The 25,991-nt window shown below is 21.7% G+C and overlaps 8 protein-coding genes across 8 annotated transcripts; 6 read left to right on the top strand and 2 right to left on the bottom strand.

Annotated features, from left to right (window-relative positions):
• Positions 1-1,234: 1,234 nt before the first annotated feature.
• On the top strand, positions 1,235-3,713 carry PY17X_0914200 (3-oxo-5-alpha-steroid 4-dehydrogenase, putative; the record flags this gene model as incomplete). The annotated part of the gene is made up of 10 exons (XM_022955952.1): positions 1,235-1,337; positions 1,533-1,574; positions 1,839-1,919; positions 2,083-2,212; positions 2,359-2,481; positions 2,631-2,739; positions 2,919-2,976; positions 3,176-3,292; positions 3,464-3,557; positions 3,680-3,713. 10 exons carry the CDS (start codon positions 1,235-1,237, stop codon positions 3,711-3,713), a joined length of 891 nt encoding a protein of 296 aa, XP_022812160.1.
• A 756-nt stretch (positions 3,714-4,469) lies between these two features.
• PY17X_0914300 (conserved Plasmodium protein, unknown function) lies at positions 4,470-4,913 on the bottom strand (the record flags this gene model as incomplete). Its single annotated transcript, XM_725876.2, has 1 exon — positions 4,470-4,913. The coding sequence occupies one exon, from the start codon at positions 4,911-4,913 to the stop codon at positions 4,470-4,472; it is 444 nt and encodes a 147-aa protein (XP_730969.2).
• Positions 4,914-5,720: 807 nt separating this feature from the next.
• PY17X_0914400 (conserved Plasmodium protein, unknown function) lies at positions 5,721-6,200 on the top strand (the record flags this gene model as incomplete). The annotated part of the gene is made up of 2 exons (XM_022955953.1): positions 5,721-5,834; positions 6,078-6,200. 2 exons carry the CDS (start codon positions 5,721-5,723, stop codon positions 6,198-6,200), a joined length of 237 nt encoding a protein of 78 aa, XP_022812161.1.
• Positions 6,201-6,482: 282 nt separating this feature from the next.
• PY17X_0914500 (condensin-2 complex subunit D3, putative) lies at positions 6,483-12,081 on the bottom strand (the record flags this gene model as incomplete). Its single annotated transcript, XM_022955954.1, has 5 exons — positions 6,483-10,303; positions 10,387-10,950; positions 11,072-11,216; positions 11,335-11,517; positions 11,668-12,081. 5 exons carry the CDS (start codon positions 12,079-12,081, stop codon positions 6,483-6,485), a joined length of 5,127 nt encoding a protein of 1,708 aa, XP_022812162.1.
• Positions 12,082-13,033: 952 nt separating this feature from the next.
• PY17X_0914600 (conserved protein, unknown function) lies at positions 13,034-14,618 on the top strand (the record flags this gene model as incomplete). The annotated part of the gene is made up of 5 exons (XM_022955955.1): positions 13,034-13,200; positions 13,292-13,981; positions 14,124-14,210; positions 14,332-14,394; positions 14,591-14,618. 5 exons carry the CDS (start codon positions 13,034-13,036, stop codon positions 14,616-14,618), a joined length of 1,035 nt encoding a protein of 344 aa, XP_022812163.1.
• Positions 14,619-17,166: 2,548 nt separating this feature from the next.
• On the top strand, positions 17,167-18,417 carry PY17X_0914700 (conserved Plasmodium membrane protein, unknown function; the record flags this gene model as incomplete). The annotated part of the gene is made up of 1 exon (XM_724741.1): positions 17,167-18,417. One exon carries the CDS (start codon positions 17,167-17,169, stop codon positions 18,415-18,417), a length of 1,251 nt encoding a protein of 416 aa, XP_729834.1.
• A 941-nt stretch (positions 18,418-19,358) lies between these two features.
• Positions 19,359-22,552, top strand: PY17X_0914800 (regulator of chromosome condensation, putative; the record flags this gene model as incomplete). Its single annotated transcript, XM_724742.2, has 2 exons — positions 19,359-19,406; positions 19,661-22,552. The coding sequence occupies 2 exons, from the start codon at positions 19,359-19,361 to the stop codon at positions 22,550-22,552; spliced, it is 2,940 nt and encodes a 979-aa protein (XP_729835.2).
• A 1,293-nt stretch (positions 22,553-23,845) lies between these two features.
• Positions 23,846-25,585, top strand: PY17X_0914900 (protein phosphatase PPM8, putative; the record flags this gene model as incomplete). Its single annotated transcript, XM_724743.1, has 1 exon — positions 23,846-25,585. The coding sequence occupies one exon, from the start codon at positions 23,846-23,848 to the stop codon at positions 25,583-25,585; it is 1,740 nt and encodes a 579-aa protein (XP_729836.1).
• Between the last annotated feature and the right edge of the window lie 406 nt (positions 25,586-25,991).

Below are 25,991 nucleotides of genomic sequence, written 5' to 3' on the forward strand. Positions count from 1 at the left end.
TTCATTGAAATTTTTTTTTCAAGTTATGTATTTCCCCAAAATTGCTTTTATATTTGTATCATATAAAAAAATGAACAAATGAAACAATAATCGTATATACTAATAAATATATCAAAGTTTAGTATTATTAATAAGCAATTTTCAATATTTCCAATTTGCATGTTTCTTTTTTATTCTGGAATATAAATGTTTAAAGTAATAAATTTTACTTTTCCAAATAGTAATATTATGTGTAAAAAAAAATTTAGGCTATATAAATGGTAATATATAATATATAAATGGTAATATATAATATATAAATGGTAATATATAATATATAAATGGTAATATATATAATATATAAATGGTAATATTATATATACATAATATTATTTTTTTTGATGGTTAATAAAAGTGCAATATAACAAAATAAAATAAAGTATAAAGTATTTATGATATGCAATTAGATAAATATAATAAGGAAAAAGCAAACATAAAGAACAAATAATTAAAAGTGTGAAAATTAGATTGCTAATAAAAACATATGTAAAAATAAAATATCCAAATAAAAAAACTGTGTAAACACTACAAAATATGAAATAATAAGCATGGGCATATGAGTATCCATTAAAAAACAATAAATAAATTAATATTACTAAAATAAATAAAAAAAAAAAAAAAAGGTTAATATTTGTTTATATACTGAAAATAACAAAAAAATAATAATAATAAAAAAATTGATGATTCATGAAAATCAAAATGAACTGATAAAAACAAAAATATTCGTATTATATATATATATTTGCCTTTTATTATATATTGCAAATATGTATGAATAAAAGGTGGCACAAGTAACCATGCATATTAAATATGTAAAATGTCAACCTGTAACAAATGAGCATGTATATATATAACATATATTTGTGTATTATATATATATTATAAAGATACTAAATGTATTGATACGAAAAGCATTAGAATTTTCATTTTTTGGGGGCTTTTCCATATTGAATACAAGTTATCTATAACTTAAATTATATACACATGTTTTAATACTTCGTGGAAACATATTCGAAATAAGCAAAGGATAATGCAAGTGATATATGACAGCATATATAAATGTTAATCAAAAAATATTAAAAAAAAAAAAAAAAAAAAGATAGCAGATAAAACACACTTTGCAATCAGATATACGAGTCGAGTTAAGGAAGAAAAATATAAACTATAAATAGTAATAATTATATGAGAAGAAAAAATGAAAGTAATTTTGAGAAAAAGGAATGGAAAATTTATAGACTATTTTGACATTAGTCCATCAACAACAGTTGACCAATTTAAAGAACTATTTTATAAAAAATGTAAGAAAGAAAATCAAAATACCTAAAATCATTTTATATACAACAAATTATATCTATAATTTCAAACAACAGAATATCAATGAAATGTATATGATCATATATGTATTTATATGCATATGAATGTAAGCTATTTAAAAAATAAGTCAGTGCTTTAAATAAGAAAAATATATTTTTTTGTTTTTCATTTATGTTTAGACCATTATTATCCTGAAAGGCAAAAATGGAACTTAGATAATGGTAATTATTTTATATTATATTTGGGGAAAATATATATGATTGAATACATGAATGTAGAGACATTATTAATACGAAAATGAACAAAATTAAAAAAAATATAACAAAAGAAATAAACAATGTAGCGTGTTTCATGTGCTAATATTTTAAATGATGGAAATATATTCATAGGCTTTACAAATAACATAATTTATAACCATCTGTTTAATTATATATGCCATTAAAATGTTTTTTAATTAATAAATTTTGTTTTGTATATTTTTATAGCCACAGGGAAAACACTCGTTAGTGGAACATTAAGCGAAATTGGAATAAAAGATGGAGACATATTAATATTTAAGGACTTAGGTAAACAATTATATACAATCACATAAATATGCACATAGTCATATAGTATAACAATATATATAATGTCTTTTGTGAGGATCCTCTTTTTCTAGTGTTAAAGGGGACAATATAAACTTTTGACTATTCAATATTTTATAAATATGTCAATATGGTATTTTTGCAGGTGTACAAATATCATGGCGATTAGTTTATGTTATAGAATATTTAGGCCCAATTTTGATTTTTCCGTTTTTTTATTTTTGTGATAAATATATTTATTCTCAGAATGCAAAAAATAAGCATATAATCCAAATGTAAGTTTCAAGAAATACAAATTAAAAAAAAATGACAATACGATATTTGTTATAAGAATATTTCAATCATAACTGTCAATTATTTTTTTGTTATCTCATTATTTTATATTTTTTTTTACCCTTTTCACTATTTAAATGGAATGCAGATTATCCTTATGGTTTTTGTTATTCCATTTTTTGAAAAGAGAATTTGAATCCCTATTTGTCCACAGATTTAGTAATGCAACTATGCCAATAGTGAGGGTTCCAATAAATTGTGGACATTATTGGTAAAATATATATGATTTAGTTTTTTATTTGTTAAATAATCATTTTTTATTATATTCCCACATTGTTTATTTTCCTTAAAATGTTTTGAATCCACGTGTTGGTCTGCTTCATATTTATTCAAAATTTTATTATTTTATTTATTTTTTAGGATACTATGCGGCGTAAATATTGGGTATTATTTATTTCACCCAAAATATAAGCCGTACAATTTGGGCTCCAAACCACATATAGTCTATTCTATTTTTTTTGTGTTACTAGTAATAATTTCATCTTATCATTTATATCTATAAATATTATTCAATTTGTGTTTATCATTATGTTCCCCATTATTTTGTTATTATCTAATGTATATATATAATTAGGATCTTCAAGGATATAATATACTATTTATAATTCCATGAATGATTATTCATATTTTTTTTTGCACTTTTCTCAGGTTTTAGAGTTTTTGAATTTGAAATGCCATTTAATATTAAAAAATTTAAGACCACGAGGTAAAAAATATATTTATATGTAGATATATTTTACTTATTTTTAGGAACTGAATAAAAAAAATTAATGATGTGCTATTTTCATGAACACACTCATACAAAATAGCGAATAAGACAATGTTAATTTATTTCGTTATAAATCTGTATTTTATTTTATATTATTTTATTTTATATTATTTTATTTTATTTTAATTTTTAAAAGGCACAAAAACCAGAGGGATACCATATGGATATGGATTTAATTACATATCTTGTGCAAACTATTTTTATGAATCATTAATATGGATTATATTTTCGCTTATAACAAATACCCTAACAGGTGAGAAATCGAACTATTTTTTTTTAATCAATGTATATAATGAAGCATAATAAGTTAATAAATGCCCACAATCATCAGTGAAGCATTTGATTATTATATTAAAGAAAAAATATATATATATATATATATATATACATATTTGTTTGTGATTCCTTTCCCTTCTTTTTTAAGGTTACATTTTTTGCTGTGTTGCAATAATACAAATGGCAATTTGGGCATTAAAGAAACACAATAGTTACAAAAAGGAGTTTCCAAATTATCCAAAGTAAGTTATAAAAGTAATTTTGTATAATAAATCAGCTTAATTTATAGTTTCATAAATTCATTAATAAATATATGTGCAGTATTATATCGCATAACCGTGCCTATATATTTTTTTCCACGCAGAAATAGAAAGGCCATATTCCCATTTGTTTTGTGAGTATTATATCTTATTAATTTATTTTAACACGAGATAATAGGCTAAACTACTATATAAAAACGGTTTAAAATTTTTTGTAAACAAATGATACTTTATCATTATTATTAAATAAGTGTGGTTAATAATAACATTAATGGCATACTTGAAAATTAATCCCGAAAAAAAAGACAAAAGGAAAGAAATATTAGTAATAAAAAAACATTAGCGATCCCAAAATAATGATAAAGTTAATAATAAATGTGAAAGATTAAGTAAAAATAAAAATTGAATTTTTTTTAATGTTTTATTTTTGTTTTTATGACACATGTATATGTATGTATTTACTTGTATATATGCACTTGCATAATTCTCTTTTTTTATTTTTTTTATTAATCTTTAAACTTTTTTCTTTTTAAATTAAAATAAAATTAATTATTTCAAATAAAAAACACACGAAAAAATATAGATAGTATAATTAAAAAAATATATATATATCCATATATATATATAATACAACAATATTGTATAGTAATTGAAAACATAATGAGCCATGCACAAATAAAACAATTAAGCCTTAATATTTGTAGGAGATAAAAATATTTTTACTTTAATAAAATTATCATATTTGAATGACCCAATATAACAAAAAAAAATTAATTATAACAAACCTTTTCTTTTTTATGTATATGTACATTTTAATTCAAATGTATACATATGATATCATATGATTTTCTGTATAATTTGATGTCTTATTAATTTATATTCTTTATTAATTCTCTACCCACCAATTTTCTTAAATTTTTCATATATTTCGTTCACCAATAAAGATTTATAACTATTTAAAATTGCATTTGATATATCCTTTTGTTCCTTTGTATTTGTATTATCCACAACTGGTATACATGTGCTAATATATGATAAAGGAATGTACAATTTTTTATATGTACAACATTTTGTTGTGTTTGTTACATTTATTAAAATCACTCCCTTCAATTTATTATTAGTGGGATATATTTTTAATTCTATTATTTCCCCTTTAAATGCATCAAAATTATTTGTTCTTATTTCAACAACTTTGTTTTTATTATACAAAAAAACAAAATATATATAGCTATAGTTACTATTTTTGCTTTGTGTATTATTTATTTTACTATTTTTTTTCAATCTTTCTTTTTCCGTTTTTTCATACTTTAGTATTAGTTTGGGGATTTTTCCGCTCATACTTTAGTGTTATTTTATTTATGGGAAAAAAAAATATAATTTTTTTTGTTTTTACAGCCAACTTTTTGTGTTATCTTCTGATCTTGAGCTAGTGTTGAAAATTTGAGGCCGATAATATACCAATGTATAGTATAGTGTTGTATATTCCATGTATATATATGGTCTTTATGTTTTTTTCATTAATATATTACAAAAAAGTATATATAATTTTATCCACATATTATTATATATACATATGTACAATAATGCTACCCATTTTTATTTTAAAATAACTACTAAAAACATTTTCTATATCCTTCATACGCTTTAATATAAATTATCCTATCTTATCTTTATATTGCATAACGCCTAAATGTTATTTTACTTTGTACCATTTTTTAACAATTTAAAAAAAATATTCGTATTATACCACGCCCTATATTTAATTTTATTTTATTATTTTCATTCATATATTTTACTATATTTTGTTTCAAATTTACCATTTGTTTGAATTGCAATTTTTTCTGCATATATTAAAAGCGCATACATGTAATATTTAGCACATGGCTATTTTATTTATATAAAAAATAAATAAAAATAATATGCATAAATACAATAATATATATATATATATATATATATATATATATATATATATAATATACAATATAAATATTCCCATTTGACAAATTTTTATTTTGATAAATTTTAGTCGCCATTGTTGCTTTTATTTAATTTTTATATTTACTAAAATTGGAGTAATCAAATCCATTTTTTTTTCAAATAACAAATTGAGATTATAACATACTTTAGCATTATTTGTTGAAAATGGTACAAAATCTAAAAGTTAAAGTAAAAAAAAACAAAATAACGGAAAGGAAAAATAAATCCAAAAAGCCCCAAAAAAATAAGGAAAAAATAGTTGTAAAAAGTTTAAGAAAGGTAATAATTTATTTTTTTCTCTATATATATTTTATCTTTATAACTTATAATAATATGCATATATATAGCTACATCATATTTCATGGGCATGTATTAATAGACGTACTTTATTTTTATATGTTACCGTATGAATGTATATTAACACTATCTAATATAATTTTTCATTCGTTTCCTTCTAACACATGTCATAATTCAACTTCATCAGAAGTATTTCATTTTATAATTTTTTTTGTTGTATTATAGAAAAACAAATTGGTTAAAATTAATAAAATTGAAGAAACTGCGAAAAAGTTGTGTGCTTCAACAAGTAACAATCTTAAGTTCTTGAACATGAAAGAAATGAAAAAAAAAAGAAATAGCCAATGACTATATAGTCATAATGCTTATGTAATGATATATAGTATGAAGAAGAAGAAAAAAATTGTATATGGGTTGAACAAAAAATGCAAAGTTTTTTGGAGGTAAATTAAATTATACTGTTATCAGGCCTAACAGAATAGTAGGCATATTTATGCACAAATAATATGCAATTATAATCTTAACCTTAAGTATAGCTAAGACAAGACATTTTTATGCATTTAAAACGAAACGACCCAAAACTGAACGAATAAATAGGTATATACATATTAGTGCATATATATGTGGATTTTATTTTTTATTATTTTTTTTTGTTTTTTTATTTATTTTTATATTATTTGATAATTGGTGTCTATTGTGGATACTATGCAAAACATTTGAAACTTCCTCGTAATCACTAGACCGGTCACTATTGTCACTGGTATCATCACTATTGTCATCATTTTTTTTCTTATGAATATTCCCTTTTTTCCTGATGTTTTTGTTATGCATATTTTTTTCCAAATTGTGTTCGATCATTTGATTTTGGGACAACTCTAAAAAGTTTATGTCAATATTAATGTTACTATTTTTATTAAAGATATCATTATTATTATGAACAGAATGTATAACATCAGTATAGACAAAATGTTGTATATCACTAAATATTTCATTTCGGGTATGAGCCTCGAGTATCAATTCCTCCAATGAATCTTTATAATCAATACATAAATAAATTATTAAATTATTTATATATTTAAAAAAAAATGATTTAGTTTTAAGCATAATTGCACGTAAAGACAATAATATAGGAAGTGTATTTTTTTTTAATATATTTTTCATAAGATCATTTAATACTTTAACACTACTTTCTACATTTTTTATTTTTATATTTTTATTTTTTTCTTCTAATTTTGCAAAATCTTTTTTAATTTTTATTTTCATTAATCGGGAACTTAATATGAGTAAAACATCTTTGAGTACGGATCCTTCATTTCCTTCGTCATTTATTGGGATAATATTATTATGCTTAGCTCGTGTGTTAATTCCATCATCTCCTTTCTTTTCTTTTGCATGTTCATCAGAAAAATAATAATTATCATAATCATAAACATATTGAATTAGATATTCATTTATCAACTTTTGTTGAAAGGAAAATTTTTCACTATTGGTTAAATTTTCTATTAATAAACAATATATTTTATATCTATCTTCAGGATTTTTTATTTCAAAATGATTTCCAATATGTATTAAATGCTTGCTTAGTTTAATAGAATAAAAATTATTTAATACAAATATAAAATCAATCATATAATTTATTAAATTACTTTTATTATATATTAATACTATATGTTTAAAAACAGATAACGACTGTTTTCTTATTATCTCATTTTTATCAGCCAATAAATATAAAAAGCCAAAAAAAAATTGATTATTAAATTTTACATAATCTTCTGAAATTAATTTAGATAACATATAAAAAGACAAATACCGAATAAAAGAATTTTCGTGTTTAAAAAAACGTAAAAGATTGAATACAAATTTGTTGCACGAACTTCCAAAATTTTTTATCATATAATAAGTCAGGATAATCAAATTATTCAGTATATTCATGCAAGTATTCGAATTTTTTAAATCTTTTTCTAATGTTAAGAAAAAATCACTTTTATTCATCATGTCTTTATCTATTATCAACACACATTGAGCCATGTATATGCAATTCTTTACCATTATAATATTTTCACCGAGATGATTTAAATTGTCAGAATCTTCACCCCCTATAGCTGTTTCATTACTGCCTGCTGATTTATCCTTACATACGTTTTCATAAACTATTTTCAATTTTTCAGATGCCATAGTTAAAAATTCGGTGTCTTGCTTTTTATAATGATTTATTAAAAATATAAAAGTAACTAAGATATTACAAAAAACGTTATTATATGGGATTATTTCGATTTTTTCGAAAAAAAAGTGAATTTTATTTTTTAGCTTATCTATAAATTGATTTACATTTTTTTTTTTCTTTATCAATATATTTAATATTATATATATAAAACACATTGGACAATTAAAATTAAAAATTGTATTTTCTATAATTTCTAAAAAGTTTTCATTAACTTCATTATTCTCATTATTTAGAAGATTAGAAATTATTGTGAATAATTTTAGCATGATATTTTTTAGTATACCATTAGGACAAGATTTCTTTTCATTCGCTAACTCTTGATCTGTTAATATAGAATCAAATAGAAATTCAGTTTTAATTGTGTTATTTATTTCGGGATTCTCTTTTATATTTTCGATTTTTTTTTCAGCCATGATATTTTTATCAATTATATTACTCTTATTAATATTTTTGTTTTCATTCATCAAATATATTTTATAGCATCTACTCAACAAAAATAATATACTTTCAAAATTAATACTATTTTGGTATTCTTTTGACAACTCTATTATAAAATCAAATATAAAAGTGTTCCAGGTTCGTATTGAAAAATATCTTAAATTATATATAAAAATGTTTATTCCTTTTATAAATTCTTCTAAGACATTATTTTTCTTTTGTGTTAGGCAAAGTAATATAAGGTTGAAATTTAGTAAATCATATTTTGTCATCATTTTTAAAAGTGTTAAAAAATAATTATCCATATTACTTTCAAAATATTTTTCCCATATTTCTATAAGTAATATAACTCCATCATTGTTTTTGTCACACTCTTCTCTTTCTTTTTCCAATCCTTCTTTATTTTTAATAATATTGTTCGAATATTTTCTTTGATTTGTATCAGATGTGACCGAATCGGTTATACTTCCATTTTTGACAATCGGATTTACTTCTACATCACTTTTTGTGTTTTTATAATCATCTTTTTTTGTTTTCAACTCATGGGAAAACGTTGTTAATGCCTTAAAATAGGTCATTCCATTTTCTTCCAAAACTTGGTTGATTTTTTTTTCATTAGTATTAAACATAGAACAATTAATAGATGCCTTCATAAATGTATTTATAAATATTGAGATAGCTTCGTCTTTTATTGTTTCTTCTGTATCGGTTATAGCTGATAAAATAATAGTTATCCATAATTTCCCTATATATTCATCATTGCTAGCCATTAAGAACAAGATATTAACTGTTAATAAAACTTGTCTCCTTACAGATAAAATCGAATCAAATGATAAAGAATATAAATAATTAGAAATAAATATTAGAAATATTTTATAATTTAATTTTTGACTTATTAGTGTTTCAAATATAACTTCTATATATTGTATTGTTAATTTTCTTATATTACTTCTATGACTAAATATATTAGAAGATATTATTTTATACATATTTATTTTTTCTTTTCTTTTATTATATATAAAGTTACGAACGAGATTATTATTATGATGTTTTTTATTTGTTAATGTTACTAATATAGACAATGCTTTTGATTTTACTACAATGTTTGGGTCTTCTAATCTTTCTAAAAATAATCGAAATAATTTCTCATAAATATTTTCATTTTTATTCGTTTTTTTTTTTTTTAATAATATTAAAAATAGGTCTAATATCATATTCCTAATTTGATGTTTTTCACAGTTCATATATTTCAAAAGTAAATTTAAATATCTAATCATCACTGATTCATAGACAATACAATATTTCTTATTATCAATCTCTAAAGTACTTTTTGTTTTGTTCTTTATTTTACTCACAGGGCAATATTTATTTGTCTCTTTCTCGCTTTCATAACCGTTTGTTTGGTTATCACCCATTTCTGATTTTCCATCTTCTCTTCCTTTTTCTTCATCTTCCTCCTCTTCTTCGTCTTCCCCTTCTGTCTCTGAATAAACAGAAGAATTACACTCGTCGGATATTTTAAAAGATGCCGTTGATTCTAATCGTTTTTTACTGATTTTTTTCGTTTTTAAATAATTTTTATCTAAATATTTATCTCCATTTTTTTTATTATCTTCCCCTTTAATATGCAACATAAACTCATCGTGTATTATTTTCATAACGTTATATTTTTTTTCAATTTTTCTACAGTTATTAATTATTATTTTTATCAGATCTGTAAATACAGTCTTTTCATACTTATCACTATTATTAATGATAAATATTTCGATAAACGAAAAAACGGGATTACCTAAAAAAGACAAACATTAAAATTTGTTAGAAATTTCTTTATATATACATGGATATGTATGTATTTCATTTTTTATTTATTACATGCGTTAAGAACTATCTTGTCTTCAGCATCCAATTCGTCATCTTTAATTTTGTTTATTTTTGTGGTTCTTGTCATTTCGTTATTTAATAAATATTTTTGTTTTTGTTTATCATTATATAATACTTGCGGTATAATTATCCTTATGCAACTATTCAATATATTTGTAAATAACAAAGCTATTAAATTATTAATATTGTTTATTTCTTCAATATAATATACATTTTCAGAATTTTTTATATCTTTTAAAATAGATAAGATTTTTGCAAATATTAAATTTACAATTTTTACAAATATATTTACATGAGGCCCGATATCATATAATTCCACATTTATATTATATTCAAATCTAATATCATAGCATTTTATCACTATTTTTATTAGGTAATTTATACATAGTATATGAACTGAATGAATTAATGGATATTTCAATAATTCTATATAAAATTTTATGAGCTCAAATATGCAATTTTTACTATTTATATTAACCAAGTTACTTATGTCGAGATAATCTATGCTTTCATACAACAGCATAAATATGTTTTTTAAAACGCCTATATCCTCTTCTTTAAAAAATAAATACATACATATGTATATATGACACACCGTTGGTATAATTTACACACATTAAAAAGACTACAATGAAATAAGATATAATTTTCTCTATTTTATATTTTTGTTTCATACCGCTTATGGATTGATCGTTTTCCATTTTTTTTATTTTCATTATTTCTTTATCGTTCAAATAGTGAGCACATAATAAAAACCTTTTTAATATTCCTTTTAGCGTGAAAAGTCGAAACATTTGTTTTTTTCTTTCAATGTGCATCCACTGAAAATATTCAAGAAATAACCATGAAAAAGAGATGTGAAGATATGACTATTTTGTTATGCATGTATATACATTATTTTGCATAACTTTTTCTGTTTTTAGTGTAATTTTATCGTACTTTTAGCATATTTAAACAAATCAAACAAGCATAATTAGAATAATTATCATTTTTATATATTAAATAAGTTAGAAGAATGTTCATGCTAGACAAATATGATATGCTTGTATGTTCAGCATCATCTTTTGTGTTTTCATCTTTGTTTCTTTCCTTAACTAACCACTCCACAATCCTTTTTCGTATCTTTAAGAATGAATAAAAAAATAAAATAAAACATGAAATAAAATGAGATAAATTCCGTAATATTATGCGTATTCTCCTATTTAAAGGATTCTTAAAGTTTTAATTCGTAAGTAGTATTTTCACTATTTCGTTTTTCCATTTTTTTTTAACTGTTTCGTTGTAATTCGGATAAAAGGACACGTCACTGAGCCCCTTCAAAACATCGATATTTGACGAATTAACGATGTTGTCTAATTCCGGAAGGAGAAAATCAATTTTGTTTTTTTCAAAATAATCAAAAGAATCATAATGCTCTATTGATACACTTGATATATTTAACGAAAGAAATTTAGCTTTTAATTTTCTATACATATTTTCATCCTTTTCCAATTTTCCATATTTTTCTTCATTTTCTTTAATAAATTTTATAAGAATATTATTATGCAATTGCAAATTGTTATACAACTTTTTTTCATTTATTGCTTTATTTTCTATTTTAGTTTTTTGTTTTTTCTCTCCAGCATGTTCATTTCCATTTTTGTTTGATACACCCTCCTTCAATTTTCGCTTATTACATTTTTCCATTTTATTTATTTGTTTACTTTTTATCTGTTATGTGCCTATTACTTATGTTCCTTTTATTCATAATTTTTTCCACTTTATATTGATATTTTTTAATGATAAAAATCAGACCATACTCTTTTATCATATACATGTGTGAACAATTTTAATATAATCAAAATGTGAATCACATCATTTATTACGCCTAATTTATTTTACAATATATTAGTTTAAGTTGATAATATATGAAAATAATGATAAACTTTTTTTCTGCTCTATTTTCTATAATACATGCTTTTACTCGTGTGTATCCCTTTATTTCTATGTGTGCACATTTCTTAATTTATTTATTTTGTAATTTCTTTGCTTCATGCATTTTTACACATATATATATATGAGAATATAAATGTTATTTTGATTTAATTAAATATCATGTCTCTTTTTACGACATATATTTTGCTAATTTAATTATTAATACCTTAATATTAAATATTTTTTTTACCTCTATGTATGTTATTTTTATGATATTTCAAACGCACTCTGTTATTTATTCTACGGATATTTTGTCGTATTTTCTCCCCTTTTTTCTGTATAAAATCAACGAATATTAAAAATAAAATATGTATAAAAATTTTAAGATAATTCCTAATTGGATGATATATAGGAAATTTATATAGTTATTTTGTGTTTTATTTTTATTTCTTTCTTATTTGTGTATTTTTTTTAATTAATTTTTTTTTGAATATATCCAATAAAAACGCATATTTATGAAATAATGTAAAATTTTGAGTATTCATTTTTCCTATATGTAAGTATTATATTTTTGTTTATATTATTAAAATATATATATATATATATATATCACACAGTTAGATATATATAAGGATATGAGTATATTATTGGATTATTTGGCATTTTTGTTGGACCTTACAATGAAATCATACTAGTGTAAGTTTTAGCCCCACTTTAGCATATAATGATTTTTAAAAGATTTTTTCATAAATACCCAGGAGGTAGTAAAATAAAATGTTATGTTGAAAAAAAGAAGAAAAAAATAATAAACGCAAGCTTATTCCATCAGCCATTATATTCAAAAAATTCAAAATGTTTAATTGATTGGAGATACTGTACACCTAAATCTGGGTAACAGCACAATTCTATATATTTTCACATATAAGCAAATAATTCCATAAATGCAAGGATATACACATTATATATTCTTTTTCTAATACAGGTACGAATATATGTATATATACGGGGAAAATACTATCGAGATAACAAACTTACCAAATAACAAAACTAATGAATATATTCAAGAAAGACTAAGAAAGAGTTTAAATAAATATGGTAGACTAAAAATTTTGAGGTGCTTAAGTCACAGAAATGACCCATATATAAACAACAATGTATGTTATGCTACGTTTCATAATAAAAAAGATATGTATAAATGTATTCGTAATGTAAATATAAGATTTCCTTTATCTTTACAAAATAAAATTTTAAAATTCAAAAGTTTGTATAATGATAAATGTAATGATTATCATTATTTTTATAAGCAAGAACATTATAATTATAGTGCTATAAATGTTGCCTTGAATTTATTTAAGTATTTACAACATAATAATTGTTTTATTAATATAAAAGATATATATAAACATGTTTTTGAATATTCTTATTATAATCATAAAATTGTATCTTCGGGAATATCAATTTATAAAGTATTTAACAAATGGGAAAAATTTATTGATTTTTTTGACAATCTTTTCATTAAAACCAAAAAAGATAACCAAATAATTATTACTCCTAGACTTATAGATGACAAAAATTTATGTATTTACCTAAATAACAAATTAATTGATTTAAAAAGGAAAACAAATTCGCTTAATTCAGTATACTGGAGACAAGATTCTGTCCAACTTCCAGAGTAAACTAACGTCAAAAAAATAAAAAAATAAAAAATATATATACATAATTTTGATTAAATCAATGCATATTCTAAATATCGTTCCATTCGAATAAGACAACATACCAATCATTTTATTTTTACACATCTGATAATTTCATAGGGAAATTGAAGCAAAATTGAACACAGATCATCCAAAAAAATTGAAAGAAGAAATGCAGCTTTTATCCAAAACAAAGGATTTTTACAAGTAAGACTTGAATGAATAAAAGCAAAACAAATATATAAAATAAAAAATGCTTTCTCAATATTTATTTATACCTTTACAAATACATTATAAACATATAGCCCGATTTTTATACCATTTTTAGAATACATGATGAGAGGCATTTATTTAAATTAAAATTGAACAAAGAGCGAAAAGAAAAGAAAAGGTATAAACAATTAATTTGAAGTTTTCTGTTTATGAATTTCTCATTTTTACCATTGTAGAATTAAAAAAAATTGTTAATTTCGAAATTATTAAGCATATATATGTATGCACGTATTATGTATATAGTATTTCTTGGAAATACATACTTTTTATCTTATATAAATTAACATTGTAATTTTATTGCTATTTTATTTTAGATTAATGAAGAACAAAAATACTAAATGAAAAGGATTTGTGAAGAAACGAATATATAAATGTGTATATATGTGAATGTATATCGGACTGACCTTTTTCTCTATTTATTGTAATACACAAAAGGATAACATTTACCATTTCAAATGAGCTTCTATCTTTTGAAATTCCCTATCCTATCATAAAATTTTATCCATTTATTATTTCTTTACCTTTTTTTTAATATATTTCATTATGATGATAATATGTTAATACAAAAAGAGGAAAATAACATATAAATGAGTGAATGCGTTTTATATTTGTTTAAAACATACAATTTTCATCTTTGTTTTATTACTATTATTATGGCTAAATCATTATTATGAATATAATTACTATTGTTGATATGATTGTTATTTTTATTGTCTTTAAAATTTAGCCTTAATTTAATTATTTTCTTTTTGTATTTTCTTTGGATATACTATAGTTTCTCTCAATTATTTTATTCATTTTTTTTATATTTTTGACTTTTTTTATGTTTATTTTTTATGTCCATTTTGAAATGGGTAACCGAAAAAAATAATGAGAATCACCCTTTTATTATTATGTGCATATATATAGTTTCTTTATATAATGAATTGTCCAATTACGTGCTTATTTACATAAAAAAAATATAGATCCTTTTGTATGCTCATTACAAGAGGAATATATTCATACACACTAATATTTATATTTTTTTGTTACCATATAGCAGTTTGCTTTGAATGCGTTATAATATTATAAACTTCAGCCATTTAATATTTTTAGACAATACTTTTTTATAAAATTAGAAAAAAAGTTTTCCATTTAATTTGATTGCTATTAAAAAAATATACTATTATTATGCATGTATAATAGCAAACAAATCCATATCCCCATAAAAATGGGCATTTCAAATAAAGTATAAAATAATTTAGTTTTATACACAATAAAAAATGCTACTATGCTTATAATATTTCTGAACAATATAAAAATTGAAGGATTCAAATTTTATCCATTTATTTGCATAACATAGAGAAACCAAAAAAGTATTGATATAAGCGAATATAAAAATAGAAAGAATTCATTATTACCTTATATTAACACCGCAAAATGATAAAATATTATTATATTTGAAATATTTTTCGCTAAATATATGAAATACCTAATATAGTTATATTTTATTTTTTAAATTTATATTACTAGTACTAAAAAGACATTTATTCCTTTTAATCAGATATTTTCATTTTTATTTCATATATTAACAATTTTGACATTTTAATGGTTAATACATTTTTATCTTATCAGTGCAATCTACACATATATATGCCTGACTTAATATGGAATTTTCTATTTTTGATGATAATTCATTATATTCCATTTTGTTTGTGTTTAAAATAAAAGAATTTCAAAATGATAAGATAACGCCTTGAAATATAGATCAATTGAAATTTTTTAATACGTATAAACTTCGCAAATATTAAATATATATTTTATACACTACTTAATTTTTATTATTGCTATATAATATATTTAATCTATAATTAAGATTTAAATTTGCGTTAATCTTTACATATATTTTATTTTTGTAAAACCACTGGTGTGGAAATTCGCAATTAAAAAAACATGATATGTATGCTAAAAATATTTAAAGTACAAAATAACAGAATAAATTACATAACATAAATCGAAAGTTTTCATATACGAAAATAATTCCGAATATATGGATAGCAAGAAAATATTAGAAAGCATAATAAAAAAGTAATACATGTTTATCTTATTATATAGTTATTTGGAGTTACATAAATGTATAAAATAAATATATATATATATATATATATATATATATATATATATATATATATGTAAAAAATGTCTTCAATAAATTAATTGTATATTTATATAACATATATAATTGAGTATTAATATAAAATACTTATTTACACGTGGCGAATGATATGCATTGTGTACAGTAAATTAAACGTGAAATTGTAATATTTTTATGTAGTTAAAATATATATATTACATATATATTTACATATATATCAATATGTTTTGAAACAAATACTAACTCATTTTTGTGAAAATTAAATTTCCGTATTCATTGTTAAAATGAGATAATTAGAAAACCATTTAAACAATGGAACAAAATAATATAAAATATAAAATGTAGTATAAAACGGAGAATATGTAAACTTATAGGAAAGTTTTTATCTTTTTTATAAAATAATAAAATACAACGTAAATTATTTGTTTTTCAGCTTTTTGAAAAAAAAAGCAAAACAAAATAAGAATAATATTCACAAAGTATGAAGAATTTATATATTCCCCTCCAAATAATTAATATTTGTATGCATTAAAATTATCAATCACATATCATTTGAAACTTGAGATATCATCAAAAGAGAAGGAAAAAAAAAAAAAAAGTGAAAATCTAACGAAATATCAAAACAAAAAATTAACGAAAAAATAGTGAAAAATTGCAAGTTATGCGCAATTAAAATCAAACTAATCATTTACTAGTGAACTACGAAAAATCATATATGAACACAAAATAATTAATACTAAGATTGAAGAAAGAAAAATGATGCAAACAAATAAGTCCATGGCAATAAGGGGGATGAAAAAAACACTAGAAATTGAATATAAAAGAAAGAGTCGAGGGAAATATTTTTTAATAGCTGTTAGATTAGTACAGATAATAACTACAATAATATATGTGTTACTTTTTAATATACTATCATATACATTTTTGTCTTTGGGAGAAGATGAAATAAGAGAATACAATATACCAGAAAATCAAAGAAATATTTTACAAACTAATGAAATATTTTATAATTATTACAAACCTTTTAATATAATAAATATTATTTTTGGCTTATTATCAATTATACTCAACATTGTACACTTTTTAGAAGTTTGGGGCACAGATTTTCTTTTTATTAATTTTAAAAATAGCAAAATTATAAAATTGGTATGCTTAAATTTACAAATATTATTTACGTCTTTAATGTTTGTAGAAAATCTTGAGAATAACTCATTTTTTTGTAATATAAAGGCATATACATATTGGTTTAGTGATTATAATAGTAATATGCTTATAAATGTAGGGGATAAATTATGCCAATTACATAATTATGCCAATATATTTTTATCAATATTTATAATAATATCATTAATTGATTTTTTAACGTTATACATAAATACAGAACCTCATTTTAAAAAAAAATTTTTATTGACATTTATCAAAATATTATCATCAAATATATATGTATCGCTCTTTTATATATTATTAAAAAATTATTATTTCTACAAGACGACCTTACCAAAATATAATGTCTTTAATGCAGATTCGCTTGATGATGCAATTAAAACGATTATACATTATACCCAAAAGCATAAGGATTTCTGCTTATGTTTAGTATTGATAAGTACAGCTATATCATCAATTTTACTTAACGCATTATGTTGCTATGATTTATATACAATTGTGAAAGCATGTAAATATTCTCTTTTCATTGGTGCCCTAATAAATGGATGTACATTATTTATTATAATTTGCCAAGTTGTGAATTCAAGTTACATTGCTGAAGGAAGTTTATTTTTTTGTTCATATGATGATTATTTAAATTCTATTCTAAACGGAAATGAAAAAACCCTTAATATCAATATTGCTTCTCCCAATATTATCGAAACTAAATGGTTTTGTAACTTATCTTATATATTATATTTATATGTAGCAAACACCGGTGTTTGCTTTTTATCTTTCATTTTTGATTTTTTTATTTCATGTTACATGGTTTTTTCGGCGAAATATGCTTCTAAAATGTCTTAGGATATTTTTCCCTTTTACATTTTTTTTCTACCGTTAATAATTTTCATTTTATATTATATTTTACATATTTAATTTTTCGTTTCTATTTTTTTTTTGGCTTATAATTTGATATATTTTAAACTTACTTTTTTGGTTCTCAATTAACTGAAACTCTGTATGGATATGCACACCTATACAGTTTTGTTGATTATTTATCTCAAATGCTTTTAAATAAATATTTCCATATTATATGTATGCCTATATGATTGGATGATAGTCCGCTATAATTATTACTATAAATTTTTTTAGTATTTATAATAAATATATATAATAGCTTTATATTACATTTATAAGCTATAAATATAAATGGATATCTTGGTATATTGAGAATAATTGTAAATCTTTTATTTTCAATGATATATATTTTAATTTTATGATTTTTGTTCTACCTTATCATTTAAAAATCACTTAACTATAAAGTATGATGGAAAATATAACACTTTCTTATATAGATAATTAATTTTTATTTATAATTTAAGCAATAATTTTTGTTAATGTGTAAAAATTTCTGCCAATGTGTAAATTTCACATTTCATATTTCTCTTATTTATATATTTATTGATTATATTATTTCTTTATATAAATGTAACAATTTTTTTTATCTAAAATTGCATTAAAAATAAATTTTAGTTAATAAAAATACTACTCCTAAAAGTAATTAAGCATATTTTAAAAGGGTAATTGTAATCCAAACTTTCTGAAAATAAGTGTCAAGGAAAATTATAGTCCTTAAAAATAAAAAAAAACGATAATAATGAATCAATATAATAAATATAATAAATATCCTTATAATAATTCCACTTATAATGTGTATATGTATACCTTAAATTATCATATGGATTAAAAATCTGGACACATAAATTTATATTTATTAACGCCTATATTTTTATGTTTTAAATAAAATGGGTCAAGGAAATGTGAAAAATCGTCTTATTCTTCATGGAACAAATGTATAGTTTTTAAAAGAGAAAAACAAAATATATAAATGTGCATAGTAAATAGTAAAATATGGATAAATTTGAAATTGTCATTTTAAATATAAAATATATTGTAGTTTTAATTTGTTGTCAAGCAATATTATAAATTATAGCTACATAGTTATTTTTTATTTTAAATGAAATCGTGGTTATTCCGCATATAGTTGCGTATATTTACACATTCATATATCATCACACACTACTCATTTATTCTATGAATTTTATAGGAATATTTAATAGATAGAAAAAAAAAATTATGTTTTTTAAACATACGAAATAATGTGAAGATAAAAAATATATACAACGGCCCTAATAATATAATAGTTATATATGAAAATGACGATTTGGAAATAGTCGGACTAAATAATCACGGACAATTAGGTTTAGGGGATAAACTGAATAGAAATAAACTAACAATTAATCCAATTTTTTCCAAACAAGCAATTCGAAAAATATCATGTGGACTTGAGCATATAATAGCCTTAATGTATAACTATAATATTTTTGTTTGGGGAAATAATGAGTATGGTCAATTAGGTATAGGAGATACTACCAAAGAAATATCAACACCTTTATTAGTTTATTTTAATGAAAAAGTTATTGATATTGCATGCGGAAATAATCATTCTATTTTTTTAACCGAATCAGAACCCCTTCAAGATAATTATACTACTAATGATATAGATGAACAAAAAAAAGACAAAAAATGTCCAAATTCAAATAAGGCAACTGAAAAAGAAGATAACATTAATAATAAATATTTGTTCAACCTTGATATAAGCATTAATGATCAACATTACACCAACCATATAGATAATTTAAATCAGAGAAATTTATTACATTTTCATAATGAAATCAAATTTAAGGAAAAGGAAGAAATAAAAAATAAAATAGAGGACATATCAAAAGAGGTAAAAAATGAACAAAAACAAACACCTTTAGAAAAAGAAAATAACATACAAAAAGAAGACATAGTATGTTTTAATGATATTTACTCATGTGGTTCAGGATCAAATGGAAAACTCGGATTTAAAGAAGAAGATAATGTTTATTTTCCCAAAAAAGTTGATATAAAAAAAAAATTAAAAATAAATAATATTTACTCGAGTCATGATTATAATGCATTATTAACTAATACAGGAGAATTATATACTTGGGGAAATAACAATATTGATGAATTAAATACAAATAATAAAAAATCTAATTATGAAATAAAAATAAAGAATTTTAATAATGACATAGTTATAAAAGTGTCACTTGGTAAATTATATTCAGCTTGTTTAACAAAAAATAATAATTTTTATATTTGGGGAAATAATATTACTGGAATAAAAAAGTTAAATTTATCGAATCATAAGGTTAAAGAGTTTTCATGTAATGATTATAATATTATTATACTAACGGAAGATAATAAGTTATTTTTATTAAACTCACTAAAAAAAATACAATACATGAACAAATTAATTGAAGACAAATTATATGCTAATAAAAAAAATAATAATTCCATTCTATACAATTTTATAGGAAATGGAAATAACTATTTATATGTTCAAATGGGTATACATCAAGATGTTAATAATATAAGTTCATTAAAAATAAATGATTATCCTACGAATAATTTGCTTGAATCAGTAGACAAACAAGATATAACACACAATGAAATAAATGAAAATAGAATACATTGTAATAATTCTGTACCTATAAACAGTAATAATATAGAAACAATGCAAAGCATTCTAAATACGAAAGACACACAAATAGAGCAATACAAGCTTTGTGAAGACAGTAAAAAAAATAAAAATTGTGAAGAAATTATATTTTCTTCTAAAATTTCTGAAAAAAGTGAGACGACTCCCGATATAGCAACTGTTTCTAGCCTGAAATGGAATGAAGAGGAAATAGAAGATAAGAAAAAAAAAGATTACGAAGAAATAGGTCAAAATTGTGAAAGAATAAAAATAAATAATACTACATATTCTGATCTTCCATTTTTTAAAATGGATCATACTACAAACAATATAAAAAGTAAACCCATATATGGAATTAACAAAAATATTATAAACACATTTTCTTCTTTTTCTAATAAATTTGAAAAAAATGAAAATTTATATACCTTTTGTAGTGTACCAGTTATAGAAAAGGAAGCGAATGAAGAAACGAAAAATGAGGAGCCAAAAAATGAAAAGAAAATGCAGAAAAGCAAAAAAAATACAAAACACTATAATATGTCTAATGAAAAAATAAAAATTACAAATTTCCTTAATAACATTAATAATAGTAAGCAGATTGCATGTATAAATGATATAGACTGTCTTATAAATGGCACTTATTTAAATTTTGAAAATAAAAAAAATATTTACGTTGATTATGATTTTATAAAAAATAAAATAGCTGATGTTATGAATAAAAATGTTAATTATATAGACTATTTATCATGTTGTGATGAAACTATTAATAATTTTGATGATTTATCCACTGAAAACCAAAATTTATTTTCTTCTTATGCCCCCCAAGAAGATAAATATATTAATTTAAATATAATATTATTAAAAGAATTAAATAAACAAAAGAAAATAAACATTTTTTATAGTCACGTGTTAAGTGCAATTTTACAACAATTAAATGATTTAAAAAAGGAAAAAAAAAAATTAAAAAAAAAATTGTCACTCTTTAGAAATTTAAATAAACCAAACCAGAGCGTAAGCAAAGATGAAGATAAAACTCATCAAAAATATAATAATAGTAGTAATATAATTAACAATAATAGAAAAAATAAAACTATTCCCATTTTAAAAAAGTATCCTAAAAGACTTCATACTAATCAATCAAAAAAGACAAAAGAAAAAAGCGAAAGTTTTTCACCTTTATATTTAAAACAACATAACACAAATATGCATATTGATATACCCGCTGCTACTACTATATTTGGTAGCAATAATAATAACAACCCTTATTTTTTAGGAGAATCTAATATAATAAATACTCAAAGTGAACAAATTAACAATGAGTCAAATAATTTGCTCTTTGTGAATGAGTTCGAACCGGATTTATTCATAAAAAAAAAAAGTAAAAATCATACAGAAGTAAATAATATACCAATATTTTTTTTAAATAACTAAAAATTGTAAAAATAGACGAAGAAAAAAAAGGATTAGTAGCTTTGTTTTGCAATTCTTTCTTTATACATATACCGTATATATAATGGACTGTATATGTTCACTTTGCAAACGATAAACCCTATAAAAATTAAAGTTTAAATATAGGGATTTTTGAACAAACTATATAACTTTGGAAGAAGGCCATATATATATATATATGATTTCTTTCATTTATTCAAAAGATGAGGAAAAATAATATTTTTATGTTATACATTCTTTTTATAATTTTTCTTGTATATATAGATTAGGTGAATTATATTAGAATATATATGTATATAACATTTATATAGGTCTATTTATTTGGCTTTATTTGAATATTTTTATTATTTTATTTATTCATAATATGAAACTTATTACAAGTATTATTTTTTGAGATTAATATTTTATTATTGCTTTAGATATATGTATTTAATACTAATATAATATGAAACTAAAAACTATGTTTTTTTATATGTAGTTTCGATAATAATTAAAATAAAATTTTATAGAAAAACTATCCCCATTATCTTAAAAAAGGTACCCAGAAGAAAAGATAAATGAACAAAGAAAGGCTAAATTAAAAAATCTTTAAAAATATACAAATTATTTAATATAATTTTTTCGCAATACTAAAATTTGTACTTTTTTCAATTGTTTCGATATAAATATTTTTATAATAAATTTTTTTAGTTCCGTATCGATTTAAAAATTTAGTTAAATAAATAGTAGCGATTTATATAGCTATTTCTTTGTTTATAGTTTATATTTTTTTTGTATATTACTTTTTCGTAAGGACGGCATATTTGTTATTAAAGCACTCACGTATTTTGCAACAATTTTTTTTTTATTAATTTTTTTTTATTTTTAAAGCTATTATGACTAATAATTATATAATAAAAATTATGAAAAAATATAGTGTAGTAATATATATAGATGGCTACGGGTAACGTCATGCATATTATTATATAATTATATAGAAAAATTATTTATAATTATTTTATTAAGATATAATTGAAATACTATAGCTCTTGATATACGATATTTTTTTTACCCATTATGAAAAAAAAAAAAAAAAAAAATATAATAATTATATAATTAAATATAATATTATTATTCAAATATAATTATATAATTATATATAATAATAGCATTCAAATATAATTATATATAATAATATCATTGAAATATAATTATATAAATATATATAATTATATAATTGAAATATATCCATCTAATTAAATATAATAATAGTAGTAATAATAATAAACAGTAAAAATGGGGGGAATATATCACGAATTACGATCGGGGAAAAAGATTTCATCGAAGAACGTACTATTATGTTTGGCACTTTTGATCATATCAATATTGGTCGATAACAATAATGTTTTATGCCAAGAAAAGAAAACGTCAAAAACGGTAAAAACAATAACAAGATCCTCCAAAAGGGATGAAATAGGCAAATATAAGCCTATTAAATTTACCAGTTCAGGTATTAGTTATGACGATTCGTTTACGCCTTATGCTAATGATGAAAATTTGATGGACAATAATTTTAATAAAGATCTCATTTATCCCGATGTCATCATCGATAATCATGAAGATTACAAAGAATACATTAAAAGCCAATACATGACATCTGGGTTTGGTTTGAAATTTGAGAAAGTAGATGATCTAAACTCTCCATTTCTTCGTAAAAATGCTTCAAACATTTATATGGCTCAATGGGCAGCTAACGATCCTATAGAAGATAGATGCTCTGTATCTGTTATAGATTTGAATGAAATAGAATTAAAACCTTTAAAAAGTACATACATACCTAGGAAATCACTTCAGGCATTATTTGTAAGTGATTTTGATAAATTTGCAACAGAAAAGATGGACAAATTTCTAAAGTTTTATAAAGTACATATATCAATTGATAAAGTAAAGGTACCCTTACCTATCCATTATACACTTGATGATGATGCTGATATTTTTTATAATGATAATATGCATGAACCATTGTCAAGTAATAAATCAAATTTTGGTATTCGTGGAGGAAAGGATGCTAAAGATATATATGATCTTAAAGATAACCAATTTATATTTTCTTCTGTTATGGATGGACATGGTGGTTCAACGTTGGCTGATTTATTAAAAAGATGGTTACCTGTTTACGTTAAAAAAAATTTAATGGAGAAAGTAGCATTTGGCAAATTAAAACCTCGTGATATTGTATCAAGTATAGAAAAGGCACATTTAGAAATAGATCAAGATTTTCTAGAATTAAATTTAAACTTTAGTGCAGAACGTATTAATTATAGTGCAAGTGGATCATGCGCATTAAGTGTTTTAATGGATAAATATAATTACTATGTAAGTAATGTTGGTGATTCAAGATCCATTTTATTAAGATCTGATAGTTTTGTTGTACTAAATAATACTCATAATATTTCTGAAGCTGTGGAAAAAGAAAAAATGATAAAAGAACATCCTAATGATAAAAAATTAATTTTAGCTAAAGCTACTAAGAATACTGTTTTTCCTGAAGTAAATCAAGCTATAATGCCCACTGATGAAAGATGTGGTCCATTAGGATTATTTAGACCAGTACGCAAACAACCCACATATGTAAAAGGTTTATTACAATGTACAAGATCTTTTGGTGATTTTTTCTTAAAAGATATCCGATTTGCTACTAAATATATAGACAGAAGAGAAACTTTCCAAGAACCATTTACATTTCCTTATATAACTAGTCAGCCAGAAGTTTATGCACTCAGAAGAACAAAAGCCGATAGATATCTAGTCCTAGTATCAGATGGTGTCTCAAATGATTTAAATGACTTTAACATATATGAAATTGTTAATAATTTTGGATTTTCTATTCAGGATGCTGCAAAACTTTTAATTGGTGCTTCTATCGAAAACCATTCCTCTTATGCAACATTTGACAGAATTAGCCTTGGTGGTATCGAACTCAATAAAAGAATGTATCATGATGATTCAACTGCAATAATTCTTAAACTATTTTAAGCTCACAAATAGTATAATTATATTTTATTCACTATGCAATATTAATTCAAAAAAAAAATTGGAAAAACCGGAACACATTTATTGATTTGTAAATGATAGGTATAATAAAGAAGTTATTAAGCTTATACATATTTTATTTATAAAGCTTTAATAATTATTTATAATATATTATAAATTTTTGATTTATAAGCTATAACTATTGATAATATTTTTATAGAATGTAGCATTTATACATTTTATAACATAACCGTTATAATTCAATCGTTTACACCTTTATTTTTATAGATAATTCAATACCACGTTTATATATATTTTTTTATCATATTTAACAATTGCATTATTAATATATTAATTTTATATGTTTTAAGTCTATGTGGAAACATATGATGCATATTATTTCACTATT

Source organism: Plasmodium yoelii, assembly GCF_900002385.2.
Source record: "Plasmodium yoelii strain 17X genome assembly, chromosome: 9".
NCBI lineage: Eukaryota > Apicomplexa > Aconoidasida > Haemosporida > Plasmodiidae > Plasmodium > Plasmodium yoelii.